This window comes from Oculina patagonica, chromosome 9, assembly GCF_052425735.1.
Source record: "Oculina patagonica isolate OP01 chromosome 9, crgOcupat, whole genome shotgun sequence".
Lineage (NCBI taxonomy): Eukaryota > Metazoa > Cnidaria > Anthozoa > Scleractinia > Oculinidae > Oculina > Oculina patagonica.
Window position 1 is genome coordinate 20551567 of NC_135766.1, and position 16007 is coordinate 20567573.

Genomic DNA, 16007 nt, shown 5'->3' on the forward strand with positions numbered 1-16007 from the left:
ACAAATGAAGCTTATTAGAGAAACTGTTAATTGTTTCGCGAGTTAACTTCCCACGACTTGGAGTTTATTAACGACTGTAAAATAACAAGATGTGAATAGTATAGGTATATAATAGATATGCGTTAAAGACTGGGCTTAAAGACATCGGTCGACAGATCTTTGGCTGTGAATTGAAAAGGAATGTATTAACACACATTTGGAGAAGTGCTGAAAAGTGTTTTGCACATCAACTTCGCAAAACACAGGGATATTTCTATACGTGCGACTGATACAAAAGAAAATCGGCATAAACTGAAGCGTATTTAGAGATAGTGTTAAGTGGTTTGCGCGTTAACTTCCTACAACTTGAAGTTCATTAACGACTGTAAGATAACAAGATGTGAATGGCAAGTTATATAATACATATGCGTACAAGACTGGACTTAAAGACATCAGGTCTTCGATCGGCAGTGAATTTAAGAGGAATGTATTAACACACATTTGGAGAAGTGTTAAAAAGTGTTTTGCACATCAACTTTGCAAAACACAAGGATATTTTCAAAAATGCGAAAGATCATATTTCAGAAAAACTTTTATATAAAACATAAAAATACTATAAAAGAAAATCAACAACAGCTATTAAAGCGTATTTAGAGGAAGTGTTCAGTGTTTTGCGCGTTAACTTCCGACAACTTGAAGTTTATTAACGACTGTAGGATAAAAATATGTGAATGGCATAGTTATATAACAGATGTGCGTTCGAGACTGGACTTGAAGACATCGGACAAATGTTCGGCTGTCAATTGAAGAGGAATGTAAAAGTTATTGAGTTCATCAGTACTAATTTATAATAAATGACATAGAATTCGAGATACAGGAAAAATAAAACCCTCCAAAGCAATGAATATATTTCTTTATCCTTCTGACGATAGCAATTTTTCCCTGTGTTATGTAACAGTTCACTCTGGTCTGTTTGTGTTGCTTTCATAATTCGTTTCTTTATATTAATTTATATTTCTTTGAAGAAGACCTTTTACCTGCGCCAGCAGGCGAAAAAAGAAACTTAGTAAAAGGTTAATCCATTGCTCATTGCTGAGGCAAATTTGGAAGGTTTATGTCTCCCCTCCCCTCGGGGGTGGGGGTGAGGCGTTCCCCTATAAAAATGACGGTGGAGCACGTTGGAAAATTTCTAAAACACCCCTAAAAGGTACCTGAATCTCATTTTGAGTTCGTGTCCAAATGCATTTTCACCGCTAAATAGTACCAGGGACTGCTGGTAGTCTATCTTTCTATTTGTTACATCAAGTCGAAATCAACTGCTGTTTTCTTTAGAATCAGCCATTTGGCGCTTATTAAGACCATTATGGCTTCATAAGAATTTAAATGCAACAATGATCATGAAAGTTTATTATATTTAATTGCTTTTTTATTGTTTTCACGTTTAGTATTTAGTATGATTGTATTCATGTTTAATAATATACACCACTAATACGCTTCGGGCTTTTCCGAATACACGCAGAAGTGCCAGAAAATGTCTTTTAAGACATGTTTAAAAACAGTCTTTTTTGGAACAAGGTTACGTGAGCGCGCCGCCATCAGGGTACCTCGCGTTGCTAAGCGACACCCCCGCTGAGAACTGTAGGCTCAGTCGTTACTCGGAGTGGAGACTCTAACTGTAAAAGCCGGTTGTTCTCCTGATTGACGGGTAATATGCAGTTCGTTGCCTTTGGATTCGTCTGGATCAATTTGTCGTTTTCGTTTGCCTCGTGACTGCGAAGCATCTCCTTGGGCACGAGCAGCAGAGCTGCTGTAAAACCTGTCGAATCTCCATTTCAGAAGCTTGTGATGAAAGGCCGTTCTAACCTCGCTGTTCCTTAAAACATGCAGGAGAAATATGATCATTCCCTGTTAAAGAAAAGGAATCAGATCATTGGGGAGAAAAACATAACATGGAGGGACATTTTGCAGGGAAACTACGAAAAGTAAGATCCTTATAAAGGAAGACAATAAACTATTTCATGGAGGGATGTTTTAGCTAATAATAATAAAAAAAGAAATAAGAAGATTCCTGTAAAAGAAAAAAAAATATTCAAGTCGACTTTGTTTAAAGGTCCTTAATATTGTTTTCCTTCGGGGTGGGAGTTGAGCGGGGGTGGGGGGAATTGGGGTGATGTACTTAAAAGTAACGAGTATTAAGAGTACTTTGACTGAAAAAATTTTTAGCGAGCACTTAATTTAGCAATTTTCGCCCAACTCTCTAAAACCGCTAAAATTAGTAGCTGCTAACAATAGTACATGCATGATGCAACTACTTTTAATAAGTATTACAAGCGCTGTACAGACCTGTGTGGAATTAAGAATAGTAAAAATATACTGAAACACCAATCCGGCATCTGTGACCGCTAACAGGCCAAACACCCAGGTTAAACCCAGCAGGGGCGTTAAGATGACAAATGATTTGAGACTTTTTCTAAAATGAAGAAAGAGTAAAGAACAGTATTAGAAACAAAATTCGGTATAACGTGATTTAAGATGATTCTTTTAACTAAGAAAAATCAAAAAGTTTAACGAGAATACAAAGTAAATCATCGTTTTGGATTTGGTATTCAATAACATTTACAAAAACAAAACTTACTTGAAGGTTTTCATTTTAGACGGATTAGGTTCTTGTAAATTTCTGATTTCCCGTAGAACCGCCATGAGTATCGCAAAGTTGATCTAAAGATAAACAAGCAAAACAAGATTGATTTCATTATTGGTTGGTTGGGTCTGAAGGTCGGTTGGTCGCTTATTCGTTCCGTTGTTTGGTCGATCGATGGATCATGCATTTAGGCAGTCTGGGGGGCAAATTCCCCCCCCCCCCCCCCATCCTTATTCCAGAATATTTTAGCAATCAAAATAAAACTTAGAGGATATATACATGTAGTATGTCTAAAAATCTATCTTTTGATATACGTCACATGGGATGATGGCGTCACATCACATGTCACATGTCAGCCGCCATCTTGGATTTCAAAATTTTTGTCAGAAAACTGCCCAAAATTACTGAAAAGTACTCAAAATCAATTAAACGCTGCAGAAAAAACCTTAAAAAGGTGAAAATAATTGTATTAAAGTTAATTTCAATTAATAGGAACGCAAAAATTACAAATTTGGGAAAACATGACTGTCAAAATGCCGTCGCCATCGTAACTTGTATATCCTGACCTAGCAACCAATCCTATTAAATTATTCTCACATAAATTTTAGAAAAACTCGCAAAGTTTGGAACCAATCTGAGTGTGGCTCAAGCTTTTCTTGACCCCTAAGAGATACCAAAAAACTAAAATATATTTTTTTTTTTTATATTTCTTCGTTAACCCTAAACAAGACCATTATGGCTAAAATATTGGTGTTTTGCCCGGAACACCCTAAGCGAGACCAAAAATCCAAAATTTACACCCCTAAGCGAGACGACGAGCATCCCCGTCACTTTCATATGCGAGTCCCCCCCCCCCCCGGGACTTTCCGCCCCTCTCCCTTGTCTGGTAAGGGTTAAGTCAGTAAGCGAGTTGAAATTTGTCAGTGAGTCTGACAAGTCCAAATAGTCACTCTGTCAGACATCCACCCAACCATTTCATTCATTGCCCGTCAGCACATTAATCAGTCATAATCAATTTCTCGCTGTATTGGTGAGTCAAACTTACCACCGTTATAAGTAACACAGGGACAATAAATGCCCAGCTTAAATTCTTATGGAATGACAGCCAACAGCTGTAAAATAAATCACATGTTAGAGTTATTTATAGACCCAATAACAATGTAAAAGTGGCTATCGACCCAAATTTTTAGCTTGTAATAACCTTCACTTTTCATAGTGAACTTTCAATCCCTTTTTTTAAAATTTCTTTTCTTTTTTTTTTTTTTCAATTTTCATTACGTATTTTGAAGAACTCAACACATTAGCACGCCGTGCAAGGCCAGACTCGAACTTGGGAACAAAGCATTACCACACAACAAGGCGTTAACGTTAGTTACTTACAAGTTTTCGTTTGTGTAATTCCTTAAACCTTTGTCATCGCTAGAACCAACGGCAAGAGAAATCACTACTGGGATAACAGGGTATCCTATAAAGAATTATTATGGTGAAAAGAAACATCGTGAACAATGAACAGAATGAGGTGAACTGAATTGTCTTTTTTCTAGGTTATGGTCTTGTTTTCTAGCTTATTTGGTGAACTCTCCAGTGGCCAGCGATCTCAGGGCTGACCAAAGTAACGATACAAAGACGTGTGCAAGGACACCATGAAACACATACAGATCGACCCAAAGTCCTGGGAATTAATAGCTTCAGACCGAGTGACCTAGGTCTTGGCGGATTGGGCAAGCATAATATATGTTTGGCATAATTGGAGCAAAAAAGCATATATTTTTTAAACGAGCACTGCCACGGCATAATAAGCAAATTTTAGCACTCTTTGGAGCATAAATTCATAAAATTTAGTAAATATGGTGTATTTTCTACAGAAATAAATTAAATTAAGGTAGTGTGTTCTTGCAATGCGGGTTTTTTGCTACGCTAATAGTAGTATTGACAGCTGACGGCCGAGACAAACTGCCAAAAAAAATACAAATAAATTTACAACAACAGTATATTTGAAAAACATCATAATTTGGTGTCGTTATTGCGCGCCTCTATGTACAGAATCTACGTAATTTTGTAAGAATAATTTCGGAAATCAGGAGCATAATTTGGGAATTCTAGCATAATTTTGGCATGGTTGGCAAAATTTCGAGCACTTTTAGGAGCACAATCCGCCAATGCCTTGAGTGACCTAGAGGGCTGCGGTGCACACAGGAGCATGCATCCCAGCAAGAATAAAAGCTGAGCTCAGAGTGGGAAGAAAAACGCTATTGATCGAGTTGTCTCAATTAAAGTTGACGATTTAACTACCATGATGTTATAGAAAGGTATAACTTACCCCATGCAAATAAATACAGGTATCGCATGTTCACTGTACTGAACACTTCAACGATCATGATATACAAGAAAACACCTTCCAATAACATCCAACCAAACGATGCCAGGTAAAAGTAATGGAGCAGCACCGCCACCAAGACGCACACAGACTGAAAAATAATCAAAAATATAAAATAATGTTCGTATTTACCGGGGGGTTTTTTTGGGGGTTTTTTTTTTTCCCCCCACGTTATAGTCGGTTTTCACTAGACAGTGTAAGCATAAGCATAAGCAAAAGAAGAAAAAAAAAAATGTTTCTCGTTAACTTACGCTTAGTCGTGGTGAGGACAGTAAAAGAAGAATTCGCGTGCTTGCTCTTCTTGATTGCTTGTGCTGAAGCACAAACATAAGCATATGCACGCGCGTAAGACGAACGAACACAGTAACTGTTCTTATGCTGTTCTCAAATGGCATAAGCGTGCATAAGCAAAAGCACAATAAGAACAAACAGTTTTGTTTCCCTTGTGTTTATGCTTACGTCACAAGCGGAAAGCATAAAAAGAACGAGTGTGTTCGTTCGTCTAACGGATTTATGAAAAAATCTTGTCAGTGCTTGTGATTAAATTTGTGCTTATGCGTAGTGAACTAACCTTAAAGGAATCTCAATAATAAAACTACATAGAACGATTTAAAAAAACTATGACAGTGATGCTTATTTTATCTATAAGGGCATATCAGTGGCATTATATTAAGGAATGCCTGATTTCTTTAAAAAAAATCCCACCGTATTATTCGTTGCATCGATACCAGCCAGAAACACCACTTGAGCAAAAAACAAGGCTGTGGCAAAATTAACGCGAATTTGAATTCCTTCTACTTTGAATTTCCTGAAAATATGAAACAAGCAGAGCAAAGCATAGTGAAAATCAAGTACACACTGAAGTTCTGGAAAATTAAAACGCATTACAACTAGTAAAAGGATTTTCGTTACGAACATCATTCCTTACAGAGAATATGTGAAACACAATTGAATAGTTTTTTGAGAGTACGCGAAAGTTGAAATAGATGCATGAAATAGATGCAGATCTCTACTGTAGATGAGTAACAGGCATACCTCTCGAATAAAAATACTCACATGAATACAACATATACAAAGACGCTCAGAACTTCACCAATGAGAGATAGCGCACATCCAATGTAGGTTATAATCAGCAGTGCTACTTTGTGTTCTGGCGGAATCTGACCACCGTTAGATGAGGTCTATATATAGAAAAAAGATGGAATGGAAAAAAAAAAGCGAAGACGTGATTAACTTACAAATGTTGCTTGGCCGGGTAAACACATACTTCATCCTTTTCAAGAAGTGTTATTTTAAGTCTAGGGGGAAGAGGTGTTAATTAACTCTGTTATTTAGCTGGATTTTTCCCAAACAGCGCGCGCTCTTATTGGCTACTTCGAGATCAAATGACCTCTAACAATAAAATTGTTTCCCACCAAAAATCTCTAAGCGGGCAACATTGCAAAATCTAAGACGTCAGTGGGTAACAGTGCAATGTTACCTGCGAATGTTGACCAATGACCGCCGTTCTTTTGCAGTCTTCGTTGTGCTATATAACAAGTCACTTAACCCTATTCAGACCGGGGGGGGGGGGGGGCTTTTGAGGCCCGCCCTGACTTTGAACTCTTATAACTTTTTTAAGATTTAACCAAACGCTGCCAAACTTTCTGAGTTTTCCTAAAATTTATCTGGCATTAATTTGGTAGCGTTGAATGATGTGTCATGAACTTGACATCACCATGGCAACGGCATTTTGACAGGCATGTTTTCCCAAATTTGTAATTTTGCGTGTTTCTGTCAATAAAAATCAACTTAAATGGAATTATTTTTAAATTTTTACGGGTTTAAAGCACATTTTTATTGATTTTAAGTACTTTGCAATAATTTTGGGTGGTTTTCTGGCATTTAGGAAAAATTTTGAAATCCAAGATGGCGGATCCAAGATGGCGGCTGTTTTGACATCATGATGTAATTGTCACGTGATGTGACGTCACCATCCCACGTGACGTATACAAAAAGAAATATGTTCGGAAATACAATACATCCTATAAGTTTTATTGTGATTGTTTAAAGCTCCCCCCCCCCCCCTCCCCCGTTCAGAGAAGGTCCACAAAAGCCCGTTCTGAATAGAGTTAATGACTGGACACTTGGGAACCCAAGGGACCAGTCATTAATTAAGTGTATAATATAATCCTTAAATTTAAAAAAATGCAGGTAAACCACACCTCCACATCCTTGAATTGCATCAGAACAGCGAAATTTGTCAGGTGATTACAGCTGCAAACAGTTCTCTCAAGAGATGAATCGTTTAACACCATACAACCATCACTTGACCATGTGCCGTTGGAGGTCCTTACAGAAAACAAAAGAACAGTGTTACTTAAAATATCTTACAAGGTTTCTAAACATTGTTCTCTTTTCCCGAGGCTAGTGACTGGAGAAGCGAGGCCTAACTCCAGTAGCATTAGGCGGCTAGGAGAACAGTCGATGGTAGTCCATCCCTGGTTATACTCCCTCACCCTTCCCAAGAACTCAACACAAAGACCCCGGCCAAGGCAGGGCATTCTATTTTTAACTATCACAACAAACTTTAGTTAACCGACTATTTCGAAACACGAAATCACGATCAGCAAACAAATAAACAAACAAACTAACTAACTAACTAAAATTTTAGCGTACCTGATATCCTCCTTCCAGAAGACACATTTCCTTTGAAGGACTATTTGGTGTTCCTTGGGCTAAAATACAGAGATACGAATTACAGCCATTCCTGAACGTCTTCATCACACAATTGTTCAAAATGCTCCGTGAGTTCAAATGTTAAACAGTTACATCAGTTCATCGTTGTTGTTGTTTTTTTTTTACAACATAGTGAATCAAAAAAAAGAAATGGCTGATCGGAAAACATCAGGTAATTCCCCAATGCTACATTAGTTTGAATAAGATTGTTGTTGTTGTTGTTGTTGGTATGGTATGAATACTGTGTTTCTGCTGTAGTTGTCCGGCTAGCTGAATGAACGAAACTGAACAACTTCATATGCTCAAAACGATCTAATTTGAGTGCGACAAATCATCTGAAAACCAAACGTCACTTGGATTGCAATCATGAAAATGTCCGGGTTACGAGAATTCCTTTCACTTTTGGCCAGTTAGTTTCATCTGTGATTGATCGGCCTATTCATTTTATCCTCGACATTAACCACTAAAACGAGCAAAAATGTGATCAAATACACATAAATCAATATCTCACCTTCTTGTGGCTGAAATAAATAATGATTTTATTTTGAATCATCTTCCTATGAGGAGGTTTTAGGACGACTCCAATGACATCAGAATTAAGCGTGAAGCTAAATTATAAAGTTACAGCAATTCAATTAAAAGATAATGCAAAACTAAGTGTAAGGTAAAGGAAAGTCTGCATTTAAGCCTAGTGGCCCATCATTCCGGGACCTATCCCTGTTTCCGTAGCAGGAAGCGACTAGGAGTATTTTTATTTCCCCCTGGATGGGATGCTAGTCTATTGCAGGGTAATACTCCCAAGATTAAATTCGTTAGTGCCCATATATACACCTGGGTGAAGAGAGGCACTGTAAGAGTTAAGTGTCTTGCCCAAGAACACAACAAAATGACCCCGGCCAGGGTTCGAACCCCGACTGCTCGATCCAGAGTACAGCGCACTAATCATTAGGCCACCACGCCTCCCTTAAACTGAATATAGTTACGAAAAATAACGCTACAAATTCAAACAAAATCTCAATTTTCTCCGGTTGCGTTTAGGGAACACTTCCTGTTTTACATATCCCCTTTATAACAATCTCGTCCCCAGGGCTTTTCTCTTGGCCTTGGGCATTATTAGCTGGGACAAGAGAATCCAGCTGCGATTTAATCCAACTTACTTGCTGATATTGCGCTGCGTCGAATTTAAATCTTGGTCATCTGTCATGGGGTACAACACAACTGCGACAACCCTTTCTAAAGGCAGAAATGAAACAAGATAATCCATTAATTTACTGGTTTTTTCTTTAATTTTTGTTCGTTTGCCAGGTTCTGTAGCAAACACTTACTTTATTTACCGGTAGGTTAAAACGTACAAGTGATGCTGATATGAATATGTTTAACCTTATAAGTATGGCAAACATGCTCATAGATTGCACAACAAATGCATGGAAGTCATTAGACTGGCCATTGTGGACTTGAATGTCCGGTCCAAAAACTTCATACGGCTTCTTAAAAACTACAAGGGACAACTTTTTTTTATTTTTTTGAGCATGCGAACTTGTTAATACTGCGCGAAGCTTTTATTTTCGAATTTTACATGTGGAGGGCCTTTGATGGGGAAGGGGGGGGGGGTTGTATAGCAATGCATTTTGATGGGGGGGGGGGGTTGTATAGCAATGCATTTTAAAGAGGTCTGAAAGTTTATAAGTCTTTATATACATAAGATAATATATATTTCGCTCTGTTACCCACCTGTATCATTAAATACTTGTGAATTTATTATCACTTTATCGTCGTTGCTCTCTATGTTGCTCTCATACTTAACAAGGATCTCGACATCTCCGGGAAATCCTCTTGGAACTTTCATCACTTTCGTAACTGCAGGAGTTATTAAAGGCAGTCAGAAAATATATACGTCTTATTTCAAGCTAAAATCGTTTTCAGTATGAAACTTAATATAATTTGAATAAAACGGTTCTTTTTGTCTTAATGCTGTTCATGCATTAAGGCATTTTCGTGACATTGATGAAAACAACCAACAACAAATATTTCGTTTAGCCACGAAATGGCGAGCGCTACTTTGCGCCCGTGCGTGTTTAAATGTGCATACACTGTTATTTGGCAGTTTGTGCATTTTGTAATTAGTTTCTCACATCAGAACTTGTAACGGTCTCCGGAGATTGTGGTGCTCACTATCTAAGTTTCGTTTTCCTGTAATTCGCAAGCCACCAGCTGAGTCTTAGTTATAAGTGTATCGTGTTTCGGTTGTGGTTTACTTTTCATAGTTGATATTTTCGATTCATATTATTAATAATTATTTCATAGGTTTTGAGGTAATTTACCGACATTGTGAATAAGATTTAACAATTGGTTCATGCTTTAGCGTGCTCCATCGAGTTATGGAGCACGCGGGAAGTTTGGAGAGCACGAAAGAAGCGTAAGAGTTGCCCGAGGCGATAGCCGAGGGCAACTCTAGCTTCTTGAGTGCTCTCCAAACTTCCCAAGTGCTCCATAACTCGATGGAGCACAGCTAAAAGCATGAACCAATTGTTTTATAACATTGCCGGTGGAATTGTGCATCAAAACCGGCCGCGGGGAAAAAACTTTGTTTATTGTGTGCAGTGTGAGAACATAAACTTAGCGGTCGAGCAATAAATTACACATGTACAAGTTAACACGATTGGAGCAGTTTGTGTCAAATGGCTGATAAATTGACTAAGTTTATACGGTGGCAGAGCGAAGGAAAAAAAAAATGACGAAAACAGCAAATACTGCTGTTGATTCTGAGGTTAGTTTTCGCTGAATTAAAATTAAAATGTTTACGTATACTCCCGAGTAGCCTGCAAACGCAGACGTATTTCCGGTTGTCGTTTCTCTCCATCGAAAACGAACAGCCGAACAGATTCCAAGGGTTAAAAGAGTCAAAGAATTCGGTTCCATGCTTAGTTTTAAGTATTTTTGTGGACCGATTTTATTTGTAATTGATGTAAATAAACATTTATTTTTGAAAACGGTAGTTGAATGAAGCGCCCGATGAAGTAAATTTTTCCCGAACGGCAAAATCACAACAGAGCCGTAGACGCTTTGGTGCAATGCTTAAAACGCGAAAACATTCGTCAGGCATTATAAAATAGAAAACTGACTGTCTATGTATGTTGAAACCAGCAAATTTTTCACCTTTCAGAGTCATCATAGTACGTTCTGGTCTTAATTTCTGGTTTGTTTTAGTTTTTGGCCGTTTAACATTGTTGTGCATCAACCTACGTACGTTAAAAATGAAAAGAAGTACAAATGTTATTGTTTCAAACCTCTCGGGAGATAAAATTTTATTTTCAACATTTTATACAGGTCTGTTTTTCCTTTTTGGGAAAAAAACTGGGGGGGGGGGGGCACGGACCCCCCGGCCCCTCCCCTTGCTACGGCACTGAGTAAGTTAAAAAACGTTTAAGCACACTTACTCAAGCCTGATGCTAGATCGATAGTGTACGTTAGGTTTTCCTTTTGACAATACTTCTGACAGCAAGTTAAGATGGCGTCCTCGACTTGACAGCTCCCAAACATCATCCCGTTAGATTGTTTACAGGACCACTCGTGAGGCAAGTCCTATTAAATACCATGGAAACGGTTTTATACACTAAACGTTTTCATCATTGATAATAATTTCATTTTTGTTTACATTTAGTAAGGAAACAAATCAAATCGGCTCAGTTTAAACTGTCCGACACTTTGAATTTTACTAAATAAATGCCTTTGTGTACTGATTCCATGTAGAATCTCAGTAAAGTCAGTAAAACAGGTTGAAGAAAAACATCAAGATTACGTGCTTGTTAGGGGCCGTTCATTTTTTATGAGGAAGGGGGGGGGGCTAGTGGGATTTGAGGGGGGTCATGCAAAAAATATGCCTTCAAAGGGGGGGTCAGGTAAAAAATATGATCAGTAAGGGGGGGTCACTGAAAATAATTATACTTTTTAGTGCTGTAATAAGGGCTTCTGTAATAGTTAAACGTCTTGCCGGACCCCCCTGCAACCCAGCAGCATACTGGTTACAAATGCAGTCAACCCATACTTTCAAACGGCATCCACAATAAACAGTCAAGGCAATGTCAGCTTTATGGAGGAATGTAGTTTGTCTGTTATTGTAACTAAACAACTAATACATTCTTTAGTCATAACGCTTGATAAATTTTAATTTCTCTTGATAACTGTTTTTTTTTGGGGGGGGGGGCGGGGTCATCGGAAAGAAAATTGAATTTCGAGACGGGGGGCAGGAAAAAAATTTCCGATGAAGAAGGGGGGTATTATATGTAACAGTGAGTGTCTGTCAAATCCCACCAGCCCAACTGAACGGTCCCTTACTGAGAAATAAACATATTTGTGTTTGGAATTGAGTTCAGTTGCCTCCCCCTCAAAGAAATTATTTTACTTCCAGTACCAAATATACTCTGATTCAAATTCCTTTACCCTTCTACACTCCTGTCACTTATATTGTAATCCAGTCCAAGAAAGAAAAGAAAGAAAACCTAAATTCTGTCATTTGCATCAGTAACTAAACCATTTACCTGCCCTAGTGATTGGTCGTCATCAAGTTGCGAGCATTTTGAGAGCTACAAGGAAATATAAAGGAAAAAATAATGTGTCATGAGTATGGAATATTATATTTTTGTCATATCGGTATAACACCATGACGTGCTTGCAATATATCTACGAAATCTTCATCTTCCTTTTAATTGTCATTTTTTACCTCGTATTCGATGCATCCATCTGAATAATAAGTAAATAGTTCCGAACTTGAATTGTCTGCAATACACAACAAAGTTAAATATAAGTTACAAACATATTAATACAAGTTTGGCGATCAGCGAGAGTACTTTTTCTGCCCCCCAATTGCCCCTTCCTGCAGGCCAGGAAGGGTTAATTATATTAAGTTGCTGATGACGTACGCTAGTATCTGCTTACCGTCGTTTGAGATTATAACTCCGTGTAAGCTGTCACACTCTTTTGACAACAGTTTCATGGCAGATCTGTTTATGGCATAGCAGCGATTCGCCGGTTGTGTTTTGTCGAGTAGTTTCGTTGATATGTTGGCTGTGTTATTGGGTAGGTGTCCCCACTGAAGCGTCCCCGTATTGTCGAGTCTGAGTGCAGTCCAGTATTCATTGTCGGTTCTTATCTCCACCTGGGCCTCGCAAAGCTCTTTAATGCTACTAATTCTGGCTAAGGGGAACGAATCATCCGCATATTCCAATGCAGCTGAGGTCCAATTCTTTAGATCATCGTCCAGCTCGTAGCCTATACAATCAGCATCTGAAAAAGTCAAATAGAATACACAATCTAAAATGAAAATAGTATCATCATTAAACGTTTATTCTTTTGTCTTTCATCATTTGATTTTCGTATAATTTGTGCTTTCGTCACATTTGTGCTTTAAAACATGCTGTTTAAAAGGAATGTTGAAACCAACATTCTATTTGAGCATAATTGCTGTAACTTAACGGTTAAAGATATTTTAGCAGAAGATTTGATTCTAAAGACCGTTTATTCTGATACCAACTGAAGCTCGCAAGACTATTTGCATATTCTATTTTAATACAAGATTTATTCAAAGTCTTGTTCGACGGATTTAAATTAAACTTATCGCAATACCGGTACTAATATTGAGTTAATTGGATTTTGTTCTAAATTGATTCTCAGTTACAAGGCGTTGATGTTAATCAGAAATTCTGTTTTGAAAGAACCCCAATCTCGACCAATCACATGCTACTTTATGTAATATTTAATTTCAAGGATTTTTTTTTTTAATCCGTGTTAATGTGTGAGATCATGCTCCAAATATATAGCGAAACACATCTCATTTTACTGCAAGGTTTAGCTCGAAAAGGTGGTCTCTATCACGCGCCATTGACATGACAAGACATTTTGAAATGATGTCACTGCGTGATGACATATGCATATTCATATTCAGACATCACACGCAATAGAAATTAAACGACGTCTCATTTCTTGCTGGGAGACCCTAAGAAAATTAAATTTAAATGAATTTTTCACACTTAAGGCCTATTCATACAGACATTAAAAGATCATTTCACACTGTTCCTGTGTGTGAAATTATTCTACAAACATATATATTTTGACTAGACAAAGTGCGTCCTGTTTGATCTAATTCCTACTTTTAGCGAAGCATTTTAATTTTCGCATTACATATGTTGACCGTGTATTTTCCGCTGCGTTTTTCAATTTTAAATGAAACAGACAAATATGGTGTATGGGATATAACATTTCCTTTTGTCTTGGCTAAAAATATATATGCAAGTCCTAAGTTAATGGCTTTTTTGTTGAGTTAAATGAGATGAACACAAGATAACAAAAGGAAATTAGAAATATCAGCGATCTACCTTGAAAATGATGCCTGTCGTATTATTAAAACCCCTTTAAGCTTGAAGATAAATTGCTTTTCAGATTCTGAGAAATATTTCCAATGACTACATAATATAAAATAAAATGGAACATGTTTTGAAAGCACTTGATATTTATTGAATGGCCTTGACAAATATTAATGCTTCGAGGCTCTTCTTGGAGACAAAATATTCCGGGCGTTTTAATTAAGCTCAAAAACAACCGGTGGTCGTTTTGCATTGAAGCTACAATAGTTTGTTCCACCCTTCCAAAGTCAAAACTAATCCAAGTAAAACACTAAAAATGCCCATAGAAATACTCAATTATTAATTGGATAGAGAGATTACTTTGCTCTGTTTGCATTTTAGTTTTTACTTTCGTTTGAAACATCACTTTCTTCAAATAATATTGACCGCATAGTCCTGGCCTGCTACAATTCTATTTCGATCGATGCCACAAAAAAAAATAATAATATGCGAATTATATAAACTTACCGTGAACGAGGCATACGAAGATAAGCACAACTTGCCAAGGAGGCAAACCATTCCCACTTCGAATCATTCTCGATCTGTCGGCTGTGCGAAAGGGGAAACTTTATTAGCAGATATCCATAAATTAAATTGGCCTGTCAAAAGATCCATTAAGGACATCAAACCAACAGTCGTTGAAGTTTTCAGCTGTGATCAAGTTCTTCCGAGGAAACAGATCAATTTTCGATTTGACGTCCATGTATGGCAAACTGTTCTTGAGACATAATGTGTTTGGAACTTTTGCCTTCTCTTTCATTTTAACAGCATCATTTTTTATCTAGGGCCAATTTATGCGCATTAATTAAACAGAAATAATTTTTATATACCTAACATATGAATGTATTTTCCTTTGAAAAAGATTTCTTTAGTCACTGAAGATAAAATGGTAATTTTTAGTTTAAAGTATTTGAAAATGAAATCCCAAGATATAAGCTTTGACTTATATGTAAATTTGTGTTCTTGTTTAAATACCAAAAAGCATTCGATAACAATTATGGAACGTGATAAATTTTTGCAGTTATTTCATGACGTTTGCCTGCCCGCTTTTTTCGTAATAATTGCCTTTCCCCAAGTTCACCAATTACAGCCATGTTTTTCCGTTTTCATTAAATTATTAAATACCCAATCGTTATAAAGAAACGAAAAAACATTTGTGGTAAACTGCTTCCATGTATGGATTAAAATACCCGGAACACAATTTTAAAATCCACCAGTTATTGACTGGTTAAGTACGTAATTCGATGTTACGGCAAGACACAAGTTTATTCCGCATTTTGGAATTTTTGTTTTTTTCATCACGTCTTCTGGATAATTGAAATAATTTTCAAAAAATTAATCAAGACCACAAAGGGTCACGAGACCCGAAAACTTGCTTGAAAACACGTTTTAATAAGTTATTATTTTTTTGGCTTTGGCTTTATTAGAGTCCGTTTTAATTGACTTGCTCGGTGTCTCTGTTGGCAAATACGACTTCCATTTGATGAGCTGAAAGTGGCTACCGTTTCCGCAGAGAAACGAAGCCACTATTTTAAGGAACCGAAAAAAAAAAAACGTTTATTTGAATATTTTAAAGAGCTATAAAATGGGTAGTCAAGAACCTCGTTTTCATTTTGCCTCGTGTGCTGGTGGCATTTGGTGGCAATTACAGACTTGTCAAAGAACAAGCCCTGCGGCAAGAAAAATTAAGCAACTTTAGTAAAGTTGCTTAATTTCTCTTCAGGCCGCAGGGCTTGTTCTTTGACAAGTCTGTAATTTTCATTTTGAATGGTTCTATTTACTGCTGGTGACTGTATTTCGTTGTTATGAAATTATTTATGAGATACTCGAATATCTTATGCTAGTTAACAAAAATTTAATTTGAGGCAGCCATCGGCAGGTGTAAACATCAAGA

General features: G+C 37.2%; 1 protein-coding gene across 1 annotated transcript; it reads right to left on the minus strand.

Annotated features, from left to right (window-relative positions):
• Positions 1-1396: 1396 nt before the first annotated feature.
• LOC144666338 (adhesion G-protein coupled receptor G6-like) lies at positions 1397-15404 on the minus strand. Its single transcript, XM_078527746.1, has 18 exons — positions 14582-15404; positions 12651-12998; positions 12436-12491; positions 12254-12298; positions 11153-11297; positions 9447-9572; positions 8873-8948; positions 8227-8323; positions 7656-7714; positions 7202-7328; positions 6054-6178; positions 5703-5805; positions 4941-5088; positions 4001-4085; positions 3666-3732; positions 2615-2697; positions 2323-2449; positions 1397-1884 (listed from the first exon to the last, which is right to left on the minus strand). Exons 1-18 carry the CDS (start codon positions 14646-14648, stop codon positions 1624-1626), a joined length of 2145 nt encoding a protein of 714 aa, XP_078383872.1. The 5' UTR covers positions 14649-15404; the 3' UTR covers positions 1397-1623.
• Between the last annotated feature and the right edge of the window lie 603 nt (positions 15405-16007).